This window comes from Paramisgurnus dabryanus, chromosome 2 (assembly GCF_030506205.2).
Source record: "Paramisgurnus dabryanus chromosome 2, PD_genome_1.1, whole genome shotgun sequence".
Lineage (NCBI taxonomy): Eukaryota > Metazoa > Chordata > Actinopteri > Cypriniformes > Cobitidae > Paramisgurnus > Paramisgurnus dabryanus.
This window is the reverse complement of record NC_133338.1, coordinates 2,878,460-2,896,914: the sequence shown is the minus strand read 5'-3', so window position 1 is coordinate 2,896,914 and position 18,455 is coordinate 2,878,460. Positions and strand designations below refer to the sequence as shown.

General features: G+C 37.1%; 1 protein-coding gene across 13 annotated transcripts in view; it reads left to right on the top strand.

Annotated features, from left to right (window-relative positions):
- LOC135731522 (adhesion G protein-coupled receptor L3) overlaps window positions 1-18,455 on the top strand; it is a 235,137-nt gene that overhangs the window by 82,051 nt on the left and 134,631 nt on the right. For all 13 annotated transcript variants that reach the window (XM_065249565.2, XM_065249552.2, XM_065249559.2 and 10 more), the window contains exon 3: window positions 12,744-12,957. In XM_065249565.2, the coding sequence (XP_065105637.2) occupies window positions 12,744-12,957 (214 nt within the window). The remainder of the gene's footprint in view (window positions 1-12,743; window positions 12,958-18,455) is intronic.

The following is an 18,455-nucleotide window of genomic DNA, read 5'->3' as shown; positions in this document are numbered from 1 at the left end:
CAACAGTTTACAGTTTCAACATAGAGGCTGTTTACACTTGGCATTAACATGCGTTTTTGTCGATCGGATCACAAGTGGACGACGTTAATGCCAGGTGTAAACGGTGTTCAAAACGTTTTGAGCTCGTCCACTTTCGACCACTTTCAACCACATCCAGAGGTACTCGAAACCACTTTCGATCGGATCGCTTTGGAGCTGCGGAACGCATACGTGGTTGAATGTGTTCGAAACGCCACACGCGACCGCCTTCTCTCCGCCCATTTATCTAATCTGAGGTATTAAACACAAGTTTTATGTCTTTTTTTACTTCTGGCGTGAACATACGGTGAACAGTGCTATTTTTAGCCTTTAATTGATAAAACTAAAGCGGAGGATCTCCGTAGTTTCGTTTTGAAAGTGTGTGAAAGTTGCACAATCCTATTTCATCAATTGTGCTGAAAATTCAAAGAAAGCTCTAACATACACACGTACAAAACACTGTGCAGCATGTTTACTTGCTAAACAAGCAATGGACTCTGACATAATATTAGTTTGCGTCCTAAATTCCTCCCGCTCGCGTTTGAATGACAGCAGAGAAACTCGCCCACCGTCTCACAGACCGCCCCCTCACAGTATTCAGGACAGAAGCGGTCGAAAGTGGACAAAAGAGACGGATTTAAATACCAGGTGTAAACGTAATGCGTCTCTCTCGTCCACTTGTGATCTGATCGATGAAAACACATCTTAATACCAAGTGTAAACAGCCCCACAGCTTCAAGGGGCTCTAAATGATCCCAACCGATGCATAAAGGTCTTATCTAGCGAAACCATCATCATTTTTGCCAAAAAATGTTCCTTGTTTTGCACTAGCCGTGTGATGCAACAGCGTAATCATGTCAAAAGGTCACGCGTTAAATATGTGAAACGCTCACTTGCGGACCATTTTAAACAATAAACTTACATGAAGACATTAATTTATATCATTCCACATACAACAACGTCTGAATGCTCCTCTTTCTCCATACTTGGAAATATTGAAGCGGTAGTGTCACAAACGTCATGCGTGACCTTACAATGTGATTACGTATTACGTAAGGTCACATTGGTGCATCATACGGCTAGTGGAAGATGTGATTTAAGAAATTTTGGTTTAAAAGTACATGCTTCTATATTTTTTGTATGAAATGGCGATGATTTCTCTAGATAAGACCCTTCGGTTGGGATCTTTAGAGCCGTTGGAAGCTGCGTTGAAAGAAAAACTTTGTCATCATATCTTGAATGACATGGGGACGAGTAAATATCATGATTTTTTTAATTTAAAAGGTCTATTAATCCTTTTACATTAGTAAAATCAATTTTGTTGCAATATACTTTTCCAACATTTATTCATCTTTGTTAATATTATTTAACTATAACTTTTGATTTTAAAATATATTGTAAATGTATTGTCCATATTGTAACGACATATTGTAAAGTTTGATCCTTTAATTTAAAGGTCTAAATCTAAAATGATTAGCAATCTAATGAATGAAATGCTTTTAGGAAACAAAAAGTCATCAGAATTTTCACATTTGTTTTGAATATTGAGTATCTCTATTCTCGCTCTCGCGTCACACAAGATTCATTATTTGATATTTCTGTGCCACTTCTCCTTGTTTTGGTGGAGCTGTAGAGAGATGGGAAGGGCTTGGCAATTGACCCGTTGATGGATGAAGCCCTGAAGTGTTGCCTTGAAGTCCAGGGATAAGCAAATAAGAAGCTTTAGTGCTAAACAAACACTAAACCCCAAACGTTTTTACATACCAGACGGATGGGAACACCACTTACTGCATTCCCAACAACGAATAAGAAAAATGATGCCATCAATCATACGCTTGTTATTTTCACACAGGTAACTGTGCAGAAGTGCATGCTTCATTTATCCAGCATTTATCTTTGTCTTGTGCACATGAATTAACTGTAGTTCAGATATTTTAATAACGTGTTGAAATGTAAAGAATGGACCTCCAGGTGTCTCCCAACTACAAAAGGGTTCCTGTGTGCGGAGAAACCACAGGTGCGCACCCGCCCAGATTACCTTTCACTTCACAGCCGCTCCATTCACTTCTGCAGCGACTTTAGATTTGTTGTTGTTCGTGTCTGCAGATGACACTTTATTTTTATTGCAAGTCATTTATTTTCTTTCATTGCCAGTCTCGAGGGCCTGAGTAAAGCTATTATTCATTTATACGTAGGCGGAGATAAATACAACTTCATTGTACGTGTCAGAAAAAAGTTATTAGATCTGTTGGAGAACAAAAGTAATCTACGCTTTAAGTGTGCGCGCCTTACCATACCTGACTTAAATTATTGATATTAACTTTGTGCGGTCTGCTTGATTCATTCGTAACAAAGTTTTCACTTAAGTAAGTTCATGTAGGAGCTGGAAATGAATTTACAACCTTAGCTCGCAGCATCACGAGAAGGAATAATAAAGCGATATAAAGTGCATTCAGTTATGAGTTATTTACTAACTAGCTGTTTATTAATGATCCTCTGAATTACATCTGTCCTCACAGTCAGTTTCAAAAACAATATGTTGATGATAAAGTAGGATTGTTTGGAGCATCATGGGGATGAGTAAATGATGACATCATTTTGGTTTCGAGGTCCTGCTTTGAGAAAATGAAGCGTTTTGAAATCCTGTTGCTTCTAAGTGATGGAGAACGGGCGAAAAACGTTCACACATAAGGCAGGAAACACACAATATGGTAATTTGTATTTATTTTTGATATAGATACAGCAAACAGTCAACCCCCATCCAACTCTTCATCCTTTCATCTTTAGCTCTCCAGGGTCTCTCTCTCCATCTGTCTCTCTCATCTCTACAGGAAGCACACAGAGGACTTTATATTTATGGTCTTTGTTTTTTAAATGGGTCAGATTGGCTGGTTTGATGTTGCGCAGAGAGGAGTTTACACAGCAGCCGTTAAATCGGCCTGTTAGCAGCTCGCAGAGACAAAAGAGATACGCGCACGCATGAAATCGTTTTTAATTTACGTGTCCGGATCATTTCTGTTCCTCATTATGAAAGTAAATACGGGGGCTTTGTGTTGTAATTGGTATTAATGCACGTCTCTGGAACAGCGGGGATGTGAGGAAGGGTAAAATACCAGCAGACTAGATGATGTTCCTCATAAATCCTACATCACTCGTGGACTTTAAATCTTCATCTTCTGCCCACCTACTGGAGCTTTACATTAGTGATAATAACCGGAGAGACGTGATGACTTATGTAAGGAATAAATGATGACGGGACATTGAATAAGTCGAAAATAATGCAAACCCAAGGTGGTAATGCGGCACGATGCAGTTATTCCTCTTGTACCAGGGTTACCACAGACATCGCTCTGGTGGTTATTTTAAGACGTTTGACAGGTTAGGTGTTCGGTTATCGAAAAATACCTGTGGAAGCATTCAACACTCAAGCAAGAGTCTTTAAATAGATAAAACATGGAAGTGTTTGGTGGCTTTTAAATTCATCCCTGTTTGGATCCTAAGGAATGAATGGGGCTAGGCTAAATGCTAACACATTCACAAAGCGCTGTACAAAGATTAAAAGTGCACACATTGAAAAAAGATAAGGATGTATTCATTTGTCTACATTAAGGTAAGAACATAGTAAATTATTAAAAACTGGTGGTGTTTTCCATTAGATTAGGTTTTTAATTCAACAAATAAAGTGTTTCATTTCTTAGCAGATGCCAAGTGCTTTGCTATTTTGGGTCTAAGCTAAATATTTTTGTAGGCACTGTATATTTATTAAAGCTAATATATAAGTGACACAGGCAATTAACACAGTCAGATCCAACAAATGGTTGCAGTTGCTTTATTATTAAAGCATTGCATAAGCAATACAAAGGCCATGAGTTCGATCCTACAGAAAAAATGGCATAAATTGTGTACGCTGTAAGTCGAGATTATTGCATTTTTGTAAATGATTTTAGTTAGACATCAAATTCAGAATGATGATCAAAACCTACATGGAGTTTTTACTGGTTTTGGATCAGTGGATGCTTTAGTGTTTTATAAGTTTTGTAAGAGCGTCACCTAGTGGATAATAGCGGAAATATGGATTGCCGTAAAAACTTGTCAGGGAAGCGTCATTGGCAGAGAAGCGTTTTCTCTTAAAGGTGCAGTGTATAATTTTTAGAAGGACCTCTTGACAGAAATGCAAAATAATATACAAAACTATATTATCAGGGGTGTATAAAGACCTTTTTATAATGAACCTTTATGTTTTTATTACCTTAGAATGAGACGTTTTTATCTACATACACAGAGGGTCCCCTTATGTGGAAGTTGCCATTTTGTGCCACCATGTTTCTACAGAAGCCCTAAACGGACAAACTTTTTTTTCTAAGTTGTCTGTCAATAACATGTTTTTCTGGTGGCGGCCACCATAGCTTCTCTATGCGTTTCAAAAGCGAGGGGTAAGCAGTGAACTGAGCCGTTGGTTGCATTTTGCAACCTCACCACTGGATGCCGCTAAAATTTACACACTGCACCTTTAACTATTGACCAGACAACTCGTCAGTGGTAGGGCTGTCACTTTTGCACAATCGTTCGGACCAACCAAAAAAAGTTTTGAAAACAAAAATAGAGAATCGATTTTAACCAAATATCTACACTATTAATTTTAAAAGAATTAAACAATAAAAAATGACCTGGATTTCATTGTTTAACGGAGGAAGGAAAAGTAACAGGTGCACACAAGCATTAGAGAGGAATTGTCACTGCAGTCTGACAACGACGAACCCGTGGAGGCGGAGCCATGCAGCTCGGGTTCAAGTATGGGAAAGACGGCCTCTTACGGAAGATGATGAGTTATGAAAAGGAGCCACCATTGCCAGCTGACAGCAACCTGCTTTTGTGGTGGAAGATAATGGCAGTACGAAATACCCCCACCTTGCGCAGCTTGCAATGAAGTAGCTGAGTGTCCCTGAGACATAAGTGCGATCCGAGAGTGTCTTCTCAACAGCTGGACATATAGTGAATAAAAAATGCCTCGAAAATGTAGATCGACATTTGTTTTCCTATCCAATCATTTGTAAGGGGACTAGCCTTTTTGCACATTTCATTATGCCTGCCTAGTGCCACCTGTTCTCAAGTCCATTTAAAGTTTCATTTTTGAACAGTTGTTTGAAATTGATTGAATCATTATTTAAAATAATTTTAGATATTTTTGAATCGCCTAAATCATAAATGCAGCCGGTTTGAAGGCTGTTTTTCAATAATGTTTTTTATTTATGTTATGGCAGAAGTCCTCTCTGCATATATATTTTTTGAGAATGTTGCACTCCTGTTCCTGTTTGTTATTCTGCACGAAACTTCATGCCAATAAATAAGAAGTATTGCTGACTTGTGCGTTTTCAGCGCTCTCTTTACGTTCTTCCGTTATTTGGCGTTAAAAATGGAAATGTCTTGTTTTTAGACATGAAAAATCAATTTTACAATCGATTCAATGAACACTTATGTCTTAAAAATGATTTTTTTACAAAAGTGACAGCCCTAGTCAATGGCGGGGAAATAGTTAATATGTATAATTATATATATTTTTTGGATTACAGTATAACATGAGTATTCTTGCTATTTCACATGTGTTCTGTGTAAGCGTCTGAGTGGGTTTTGAGGTTGGCTGATAATCTTTAGATGGATATAATGAGTGTTTAAGTCTTTATTTGTCTCACTAACAGGGTTTCTGGTCTGTGTTTGTTTCTACTATACAATGAATCTCTTTTTGTGTGGCACCTTTTAGTAAAGATCTTGTTGTTTGTTTGACCTCAGTTAAACCCTGCTTTGTCAAGAGCTACTAAAATCACAAAAAAACGTAAAGCTTTATGTGACTGCACCTCTGTGTGTGTTTAGTTGACAACATTCCTGAAGTAAGATGATGAGAGAGAGAGAGAGAGAGAGGGGGGGGGGTAAGCCCAACCACACAGGAAGAAAGAACAAATTACACTGAGCCTTTACAGACCTTGATCTCTCTCTCTCTCTCTCTCTCTCTCTCTCTCTCTCTCTCTCTCTCTCTCTCTCTCTCTCTCTCTCTCTCTCTCTCTCTCTCTCTCTCTCTCTCTCTCTCTCTCTCTTTCTCTCTCTCTCTCCAGCCTGGTCTCATTGTTAATACGTAGTATTTTCATGTACCTTTTACAAATAAAAAACATACTTTTGTAAGTTTAAATAGATGCTGAAACGTACAATGAAGACGTATTTACATCATTTAAACGTAGCATTATTACTTTTTACCACCTTAACCCTACCCCAAAACCTTACCCTAAACCCAAACCCTTTTTATACAAAATGTTTAAATAGTAATGTATTCATTTTATATTATGCAACGTAATGAACAGATGTGTATGAATATTTTAGTAACAATAGTAACAATATAGCATTTAAAAGATAGTTTAAGCCACTATAGTCCTACGTATAACAGTTTATTAAAATCATGTAACGTTACCGTGGGTAAACACCAGCATCAAAATCGCGTCTCTTGGGTCTAGTTTTCTGCTTGAACATTTTGAGTTTACTCGCTTCATTCGCACGTGAAAGCCGCGCCTGAAATTTAAGTCATCAAGACTTTCACGCGGAAATTCACTTCATGGGAGGGGCTTCTGTGACCACGCTCGCTTTCTGTAATCACGTCACTACTAGACCAGCTCCTGATTGGTTAACACGGCATGTTTTTCTGCCAAAGTTCAACATTTTCAACCTGCGCATTTGCCACGGCCACGCTCAATTCGCGGCATTCGTGCAAACTAGATATGCGAATGAGGCAGAATCGCGTCTACCGTGCCACACTTTATGCCTCATTCGCACCGCGAGACCTCCAGACGCACGTTAAAGCGTCTTTACATTGAAAATCCTGTAGATTTGAAAAGTCCGCCTCGACCTCTAATCTCCGAGTTTGAGCCAATTGGTGTTTGTATGAAGTAGGGCTGCATAACGATTAATCGCGACTAATCGTTTGCAGAATAAAAGTTTTTGTTTACATCATATATGTGTGTGTACTGTGTATAATAATTATGTATAAATAAATATACACAAATGCATGTATAATTTTAAGAAAAAATATTTATAGATTAAATATTTATATATAATATAAATTATATATAAATATAAAAATTTATATACACATGTAAATACGCCTTAAATACCTACATGCAAGTGTATTTATTTATGCATAATTATTATACACAGTACACACACACATATATGATGTAAACAAAAACTTTTATTTTGCAAACAATTAATCGCGATTAATCGTTATGCAGCCCTCAGATGGAGAAGGCGTTGCTGGTTCGTTCTAAATGTTGTAATATCCATATTTTAGACTTTCCATAAAATGCCGCGAAAAAACACGTTGCTAGTATCAAGTCACATTAATATGCTAAAGACGTAAAGACGCATGAGATGCCGCATTACAACCAATCAGAGAAACTGGTCTATTTTAATTAAAAAACATATATCAACTATATTTTCCTCATTTGATTACGTTAAAAGTCATGAAACATTCAATGTTTAATTCATTTTAATTATTCTTGATATATATTAAATTAATAAAAAACTGTGTAGGGTGCACAACAACAATGTAGGTATGGCCCTCGAATGCCCCCCTTGACGCTGGCCGTGTCGCTGGATAAAGGGCTGAATTTGGATCTGTTCCTCGCAATTGTATACATTTTAAAGATGTGGATCTTTTGTGAATTTATGTTGTATTTTGGTGTAATTATTGCTTAGTAGTAATAATAACGTATTCCATAGAAGACAGCATAGAAGAAAACGTGTTTTTGTGTGTCATGGCAAACAAACTAAATATGAAAAAAATAGTTAAATAATTACAGAAATGTAATTCATGTTTTAAAATGTAAATGTTATTAATTCTCTGAATATCATAATCATTTTATAAGGTAAATGGGTAAACTGTCTTAATAAATAAGTAAAATAAATAAGTCAGAGAATATGTCTGAAAACATGTCATTATTATGACATAACAAACGCCAATGCCCTCGATTTTAATATTTATGAATAGAAATAACTTGCGTACCAATTCGTATGTCTGTAAGGCTGTAAATACGTAAATAATTTATATATTAGTTCTGTTAAAATGTCGATATTGTAAGTTTCAGTGTGTTTTAAATGTTAGTAAACGTATGTATGGTACAACCACACTGAAACGTAAAAATAATACACATGTACAGTATTCTCATGAGATCACGTTGCGCTCTCTCTCTTTGGTGGTGAGATATAATGAAACCCACAGTTTGTCCTGTTTATCACGAGGTTATGAATATTCTTTATTTACACGCATGTACCTGTCTCATATTCATACAGAAGTTGTATTTTAATAGATGGGTAGGATTCCTCATTTAGCACATAAATCACATTCTAGATCATATTCAGAAACACTTTAGCGGCTTACCTGCCATTTCATCATACAGAAATCTCTCATGACCTCGATGTTGCTTCATTTTAATTGCATATCCGTCTTCCTCGGCAATATGTGGGCACAATGTGAACAAACCTCTTCAACTTCCATTTACATTTAGCCGGCATTAACATGTTAACACGAGTACATTTCTAAATGAGCTGAGATGTAATGAAATGCAGGATCATTGAATTGTTGTTCACGTTGTCAGAATCTCTCTGTTCTGTTCCAACAGATGCGCACAATACAAACATTTAGCCTTGTGCACCTTTCTCAAAGATCACACATCTACAATTAAACACATGCATATTTTAAACATTGTTGGATTGTTGGGATTTGCAAACTGAGGGCCTCCGGGAGCTTCCAGGGGGTCCCCATTGTAAAATGTATTTAATAGGTGTTTATCTGTCATCACAGACTTCTGTAGGTCGATTCGTTTCACCGTTAGCATCGTAAATATGTGTTTTCAGAGTCATCTGCACACATTTCTGATCTGAAGCTATTTTGAGGCCTGTTGCGCTCACAATGTGTTTGTTAAACTCTGCACAGATGGAAACATCGTTTGATAGACGATGTCGTTGAACATCAATGGTATCAAAAACAGTAATAGTATAGCGCTTTGATATACATCAAAGCATTGACAATATCCGATCTTATGCGCTATGTGTGTGTTTTTATGAAAGCATATATATATATATATATATATGTATTAATAGTATTTCTATTTGATCTCATTTCTGAATGTCCCTGAAGATATAACAATAGCTGATCACACACAGAGAAACATCTGCTTTATCTCTGAAGCTGTCAGAGTTTTCACCTTTTTTCCGTTAAAGATACTAAAGGTAAAAATTAAAGAGCTTTTCTCGTCTTCGGCTGTCACTCATATGACAAAACACAGAGAGACTCTTCAGATAGTGTCAACAGATCCACAGGAGACCATCTGGCAACATGCACACTCACGCACACACATAAGTACAAGTATAAAATAATTTACAGAGATTATAAATACTATTTAAGTGATACTTGCATTATTTAACATCATATCAGTCTACATGTGCAAATCATGTGCTCAACACAGACACGAGAGATCACAAACTCTCTCTCTCTCTGTGATATTGAATCGCAGTGTGATGTCAGTCATGTAGGGTGTGAGTATATGGGATATGTGAAGTGTATCGAGTAATGATTTGTTCTCAACAGGTGCTAGTTTGTCTCACCTACACCTTTACTAAACACACACAGCCAATTAAAATCCAGCACAGCAGACACATGACACATGTGGGCGTGTCCCGGTGGAGATAATTAATATCTTATAACAAACGTCTGACAGCTTAGACCTCAGCACTTACTGTAAAAAAACAACTTTGAAGGAAAAGTTCACCTGAAAAAAATCAGACAAAGACTTCTTTCATCATTTACTGGCCCTCATCCCATCGCAGATGTTTATGAGTTCCTTTCATCATCTGAACACAAAGATTTAATAAAAAATATGCTGTCACTGCTGATGCATACATAATGAAAGTCCTCGATTTAATTCAATTTATTAGATTAATAAATGTCTTCTAAAGCAGAACGATAGGTGCAAGAATAAGATTATTTTTTTAGTGCTGTCGTCTGACGAAATCAAAGTTAATAGCATAGAAAATGAAAGTTTGTGTTTGAATAATATATGTGCACGTGTGTGTGTACTGTCTGTAATTATTATGTATAAAATTAATACATTTTTATTTATTTATCAATGTTTTTTATTTATATATATTTAATATATATATATATATATATATATATATATATATATATATATATATATATATATATATATATATATATACACCAATTAAACAAATATAAATAAATAAATATATATATATATATATATATATATATATATATATATATATATATATATATATATATATATATATATATATGAATAAAAAACATGAATGTGTGTGTATTTATACATAGTAATCACACACATAATTTTGCATAATTTTGCATAAATTATGCAAACACACACTTTTATTTTGTAAGAGATTAATCGTGATTTTTTTATTTAGTTAACATCTTAATCCCAGCTGATGTGTCTGCATGATGAGACCAGCAGGAACCAATGAAATATGATGTTATGGACATGCTGCCATATTTGTTTTGGGATGTGTTTAATTATTAGTAATCTGATTTTTTTTTTTCTTAAACATCAGATCATAGGGAACAACTAAGAAGAACTTGGTTGGGTTTACAACTTCATCAAATGATTTCAAGGAAATTTCAATCAAAATTTAGGACCTTTAGATCCCAGATGTCAGTGGGATGAAACAAGAATCCCGTATTTTAATTTATTTTTTTTAGATACTCAAATGGCGTCAGATATTATTTGATTCATCTTTGATCCTATTTTTGTTCATTTCATGTCTATGATTTTGTATGATTTAAAATACATAAGTATCTGTCATGGTAAATTTTTGCAGGAAAACCCTTGTGGATTTTTTTACAAACACTATGATCAGAAATAGTTTTAAATTAATATACCATGGAACAACCGATTGTCAAATTGTTGCACATTATTATTTGAACAGCTACTTACGGTACATATCCAGCAAGCATGGTATCAGTTTGTGCTATTTGTGAGTGATCCCGGCCATCAACACATGAAATGAATTTCGAATTCTGTCATAAATGAAATATTTTTTGAAAGAGCGCAACGTGGGAATCATTGTGGCGTATATCATAATCCACCATAAATAAGTCAGCGAGAGAGCGGCCCAGATTCACACCGTGGGAACGTCTGATTTATTTGCAGTATATTTTGAAAATGAATGAAGGAATTGATTTTTCTCTGTAGTTTGGCATCAGTTTACTCTGCACTCATATGATTATGACTCTTTATAATTAATGATGCTGAATCTCAAAGCGACGGGAAGCTCTCGAGGGCGGCTGTGATGTCTTTATAGGAAATAATGTGTGAGCGTCAGTCAGATGCGCTGAGTTGTGTTTGTGTGAGAGAGATGACATTTGAGTTTATTACTTTACCGCGTGTGCTTGTTTGTACTCCTATGTAATTTATATTGTGCGAGTGTAAGTTATTTTTCCAAACTTCCCAAAGGAAGGAAGGTATTTACAGTAACCCACTTCTATGCATATTTTTACATTTTATTAACTTATTTTTAACATAGATCATGCAGAGGAAAAATGAAATGCAAACCTCTCGACAGCATGTTTTGTATATGGCCTACATGAAAAATACTTTAGGATTTACTACAGTAAATTGTAGTATCTTATATATGGTGAAAGTCGCTATGTGTGGAAACTATGGTAACGCAGGATTGTCAGTCAGGGGATATAGGGCGGGGCTTTATCAGTGTGACATCACATTATCAAGAGAATTAAACTGTATGTCTAATGAGACTGCTTTGATTTTTATTGGGATTGAAAAAAAGAGTGTGTTGTTGTGTTCACACACCGCCAACTCACATTTATGTCCAAACACCTTGTAAAGGGGATTTTGGATAATAGGTATATTTTAACTCTTTCCCCACCAGTGTTTTTTTTTAAATTGCCAGCCAGCACCAACATGTTTTATGATTTTCACAAAAGTTGAATGCTTTCTTTAAATATATATAAACCTACAATATATCAAATAAAAGAAAAGACCCTCTGGTTTCAAACAAAAAATTAAAGTTTCATCTTATCGTCATTTGTTCTCTTTTTATTACCTTTTAAAAATATAAGTAGGTTTTTTCAAAAAGACAAAATTTTGAGCAAAAATCTGAGATAATTGTGTTTTTTAAACAACTTTTTTTTAAAGATCAGATTTAGAGCGATGATTAAAACATACACAGAGTTTTTACTGTTTTTGGATCAGTGGATGCTTCAGTGTTTTATAAGTTTTGTTAGAGCGCCACTTAGTGGATAATAATGGAAATATGGATTGCTGTAAAAACTCGTCATTGGCAGGGAATCATTTTTTTTGTGACGAGATAAGGCATTAATGGTGAGGAAAGAGTTAATGTTGCAGTATTACCTCACATAAATAAAGCACAAGAACATCAATCATTTTAAAATGTCTTTGTGTGTATTTTTTTTATTTTAGCGTTTATTTCATTTACATTTTATGCACTTTGGCATCCAAAGCGAGTTAAAGTGCATTACAAGATTTTTATATCATTATTGTGTGTTTCCTTCAACCCCATGACCTTTTGCGCTGCTAACCAATTGCTATGAGCTATGCAGGATCACATTAATAAATTTATAACATGTAAATAAATAACATGTCTGTCTGTCTGTCTGTCTGCAGCGTTCAGTCGATCCCCTGTACCCATGGCCGTCGTTCGGCGGGAGTTGTCCTGTGAAAGTTACCCAATCGAGCTGCGCTGTCCGGGTACAGACGTCATCATGATCGAGAGCGCGAACTACGGCCGAACCGACGACAAGATCTGCGACGCAGACCCCGCCCAAATGGAGAACACGCGCTGTTATTTGCCTGATGCCTACAAGATCATGAGCCAGAGGTAAAAAGCGACATGCATTCATAAAATATGATGAAAACATTGAAAACAATGTGTGTAGACTTTCGTGATTAGCGTTTTCTATTTGTGAATGTGATGTTTTCCTGTATTTTGTGTGTGCGTGGGTTTGCTTTCTTCCTACCGTCCACAGTTAAAGCGTTTGTTTCAGACCCGAGGCTCTGTCGCAGTGTGTGTGTCTGTGTTAAATGAAGACGTTTTGTGTCATTTAGTAGCACTTCTCACAGCACAATTACGACAGTGTAACTTCCCCCTGGAGCAGTCGGGGTTAAGCGCTCCGCTCAATGACAGTGTGATGATGGGATCTCAGAAAGCCTCGGGTCTGTGAATCGGCCCTTCAGGGTTTCCAAACCGCACACTGTCTGTGTGATACATGGATGCAGATTTGGGTTTTTTAAAGCCCGCGGTGCCGTACGGTCGGATGCTCGTCTCCTCTCGGCAGAGGTTGAACGAGTCAGACGGTCCGGGATCGGATCTCAGTATGTCTGTAATTGATCCTGTGTGTATTCTCTCTTCTGCTGCTGAAATAAATCAAACCAGCTGCTCAGCAACACGGCAAGAATACAAAGAAGAGCGGTGGCCGCAGAACAATGCCTTCCTTCTGCACCCCAAACATCTACACACACACACGGCTTTTATTATAGAGTCAAATGTGTGGTAGTGTTTTAGTGAAGGCGCCGCTATAGACAGTAAAGTTATGACAGTTTTGACAGATTTGATTCGAATATCTGGTGCCGTGGGTTTCTGTATTAGCTGTGTAGTCCTCTGGGTTAGAGCTTTACTAGAACTAGTTGAGGTATTTAATAGATGACGCTAAAGGGTTAGTTCACCTCAGAATGAAAAGTTTGTCCTTAATTACTTAATCTCATGTCGTTCAACACCCATAAGAGCTTCGTTCATCTTCAGATCACAAATGAAGATAGCTTTCCGACCCCCGTAGACCGCATTTCTATCGTCTGTATACTTTTACATTTCGATCGATACGGTATAAATGTTAAATAAGCCTTGGGATAAACTGCAAAGAATGCCCACAACGAATGTCTGTATCTACAAACTTCTGAACAAATTAATTTGCCAAATCTATGAAGCCTTCTCCTATAAAATATTTTTTAAATAGTATAAAAGAATTGATGTTCATCTTTAATTTGTATTGAGCCTTCATACAAAATGAAATGTAAACACACTGTCAAATAAACATAAGACTTTAAGGCTCACTTTTATTAATAAGGTGCACCTGAACGTCAGTCAGCGATAAATGCTGTAATGCAGGGGTATTAAACTAATGGATTTCTTCAGTCACAGTATTGACTTTTTCAATAGTTTTCATCAATTTGCTTTTCTAGTAATACGTGGAAAATATTAATAAATAGCCTAAGTGAAATTGATCCTAAAACTTTTGAATGGTAGTAGGCTATTTAATGTTACATAAGATTGTTCGACAAAAAATAATTTTAAAGCTCTATTTGTTATTGCATTGCACGCTACACTCACCTAAAGGATTATTAGGAGCACCATACTAATACTGTGTTTGACCCCTTCAGAACTGCCTTAATTCTACATGGCATTGATTCAACAAGGTGCTGAAAGCATTCTTTAGAAATGTTGGCCCATATTGATAGGATAGCATCTTGCAGTTGATAAAGATTTGTGGGATGCACATCCAGGGCACGAAGCTCCCCTTCCACCACATCCCAAAGATGCTCTATTGGGTTGAGATCTGGTGACTGTGGGGACCATTTTAGTACAGTGAACTCATTGTCATGTTCAAGAAACTAATTTAAAATGATTCGAGGTTTGTGACATGGTGCATTATCCTGCTGGAAGTAGCCATTCAGAGGATGGGTACATGGTGATCATAAAGGGAGGACATGGTCAGAAACAATGCTCAGGTAGGCCGGGGCATTTAAACGATGCCCAATTGGCACTAAGGGGCCTAAAGTGTGCCAAGAAAGCATCCCCGACACCATTACACCACCATCACCAGCCTGCACAGTGGGAACAAGGCATGATGAATCCATGTTCTCATTCTGTTTACGCCAAATTCTGACTCTACCATCTGAATGTCTCGAGACTCATCAGATCAGGCAACATTTTTCCAGTCTTCAACTGTCCAATTTTGGTGAGCTTGTGCAAATTGTAGCCTCTTTATCCTATTTGTAGTGGAGATGAGTGGTACCCGGTGGGTACTTCTGGTGTTGTAGCCCATCCGCCTAAAGGTTGTGCGTGTTGTGGCTTCACAAATGCTTTGCTGCATACCTCGGTTGTAACGAGTGGTTATTTCAGTCAAAGTTGCTCTTCTATCAGCTTGAATCAGTCGGTTCATTCTTTTCTGACCTCTTGCATCAACAAGGCATTTTCGCCCACAGGACTGCAGCATACTGGATGTTACTCCCTTTTCACACCATTCTTTGTAAACCCTAGAAATGGTTGTGCGTGAAAATCCCAGTAACTGAGCAGATTGTGAAATACTCAGACCATCTGGCACCAACAACCATGCCATGCTCATTTCCCATACTGACATTCAGTTTGGAGTTCAGGAGATTGTCTTGACCAGAACCACACCCCTAAATGCATTGAAGCAGCTGCCATGTGATTGGTTGATAAGATAATTGCATTAATGGGAAATTGAACAGGTGTTCCTAATAATCCTTTAGGTGAGTGTATATAATTAATATATTACATACTAGCATACAACTTTTTATACATATTATACTAATAACGAGATGAGTACCTTTTTACGTACTTTTACTTTTGCACGTTTTTCATCTTTCCCTTTTTGTAACATGGGCCCCTGATGAGTTGCAAAACATCTCCCATTCTCTGAAAGCTGGGACTTGATGCAAACTAACCCCACCCCTCATTTTCGTACTTCTGAGCGATAGTTCTTCTCTGGGCAAACACTCCAAAGTCCCAACCAGATGAATTGATTGAATGGTGACAATGATTCAATTCAATTCAATTCAATTTTATTTATATAGCGCTTTTCACAATTGTTAATTGTTGCAAAGCAGCTTTACATGAGTAGATGTAGAGGAGAACATTGAAAATCAATACATAGTATAAGAAGTAGAATATAGCGGCTAAGGATAAAAAACCGTGTAAGCGAGCATATTAATAATGTAACGTGTACAGTAAAGTGCTAAGTTAAGCCAAAGTTGGCTGACTCTCCCTGGGACTAAAAAACCCCCTAGGAGAAAACCCAATGGGAAAAAATCCTAGAAGGACAAAAAACCCTAGGGAGAGATTAATATTTATATTTATAATATATAGACACGGTAGGGATAGGAAGCGTGTAAGCGGATTAAACTGGTTCAGCCGGTGGCCATTGGTCGCGCATCGGTTGGGCGTCACGTTGAAGGACAGCCAGTTGATTAGTGGTGCGATGACCTTCACAGCAACAGGAACTGGGTCTGTTTGTCTCATTGTCCTCAGAGTCGAGGACGAGACAGGGAGACAAAAACAGAATTCTATTAGCGTAGGGGCCGTTCGCATGTAATGCAAGTGTCATACATTATAGTGGTTTAATTCAGCTCGGTTCCAGACAGTCTCACTATTGCGGCAAGAGTAAATTACCCGTATGAGGTATGTGAGTGCTTTGTTCTAGACAAAATAACTACTGCGGGAAAAGTACATTTACTGGACATTCTATGTGAATGCTTTGTTAAAGAAGAATGTCTTAAGTTTAGATTTAAATTGATCGACTGTGTCTGATACTCGAACATTATTTGGTAAATCATTCCAGAGCTTAGGGGCTAAGTAGGAAAAGGATCTACCACCTTTAGACACTTTTGATATTCTAGGGATAATTAAGTAACCCGAATTTTGTGATCGCAGTTTTCGTGGTGGATTGTATTCTGATAGTAGTTCTTTTATATACGAGGGCGCTAGGCCATTTAAGGCTTTGTAGGTGATTAGTAATATTTTAAATTGTATGCGATATTTAACTGGTAGCCAGTGTAGAGATGCCAGAATTGGACTAATGTGGTCATACTTTTTAGATCGAGTAAGCACTCTTGCGGCGGCGTTTTGAACCAGCTGTAGCTTGTTTACCTGATTTGCATGGCATCCCCCGAGTAACGAGTTACAATAGTCTAATCTAGAGGTCATAAAAGCATGGATAAGCTTTTCTGCATCTGATGCAGACAGCATATGGCGTATTTTTGAGATATTTCTAAGATGGAAAAATGCTGTGCGGCAGACGTTGGAGATATGACTATCGAAAGATAGATTGCTGTCAAACATTACGCCTAAATTCTTAACCGTGGAAGATGGCACCACCGTGCAGCCATCTATGGGCAACTTGTAATCTGACATATTATGTTTGGAGCGATTTGGTTCAATAATAAGTATCTCTGTCTTATTGGAGTTTAGCATAAGAAAGTTATGTGCCATCCAGTCCCTAATATCACTAATGCAGTCTGTTAGCTTAGCAAACTGGTGGGTTTCGCTAGGATGTGACGAGATGTAAAGCTGGGTATCATCCGCATAGCAGTGAAAACTTATGTTATGTTTCCTGATAATGTCTCCTAGAGGTAACATATATAACGAGAATAGGATAGGGCCCAGAACTGATCCCTGAGGTACGCCGTATGTAACGGGGGAGTGATGTGACTCTTCCTCATTTACATAAACAAAGTGATATCGATTGGTTAGATACGATCTAAACCAGGCTAACGCCTGACCACTGATGCCAACATAGTTTTCTAGTCTATTGAGTAGGATTCTGTGATCTATTGTGTCAAAGGCTGCACTAAGGTCTAGTAATATAAGGATTGAGATTTCACCACGATCGGATGTTAATAGGAGGTCATTTGTAACTCTAAGCAGCGCTGTCTCTGTGCTATGGTGGGGCCTGAATCCTGATTGGAACTTTTCATATGTATTATTATTCGCTATGAATGTGCGTAGCTGGCTTGCCACTATTTTTTCTAATATTTTAGAAAGAAAAGGTAGATTTGAGATTGGTCTAAAGTTATTAAGATCTCCCTGGTCAAGGTTTGGTTTTTTAATGAGCGGTCTAATAACTGCTAGTTTGAAAGCTGTTGGAACGTATCCTAATTCTAGCGATGAGTTAAAGATATTTAGTACCGAGTCGGACACTACATGAAATACCTCTTTTAGTAATTTTGTGGGAATGGGGTCTAATATACAGGACGATGATTTAGATGACGTTACTAATTTAGAGAGCTCTTCTATTGTAGTAGGTTTAAATGACTCAAGATGTTCGTATGATAATCTAGTGGTAAATGTACTATTGGGTTGAGTGGTGGCTGCTTGCGTAGTTTCTATGTTTTCCCTAATAGAAATAATTTTGTTAGTAAAGAAGTTCATGAAGTCGTTACTATTGTGTTGGAATTTACTATTGGTTTCTGTTTGTTCTTTGTTTCTAGTCAGTTTCGCAACTGTGCTAAAGAGGAAACGAGGGTTGTTATGATTTTCTTTAATAAGCGTACTGAGATAGGTAGATCTGGCGGTTTTAATAG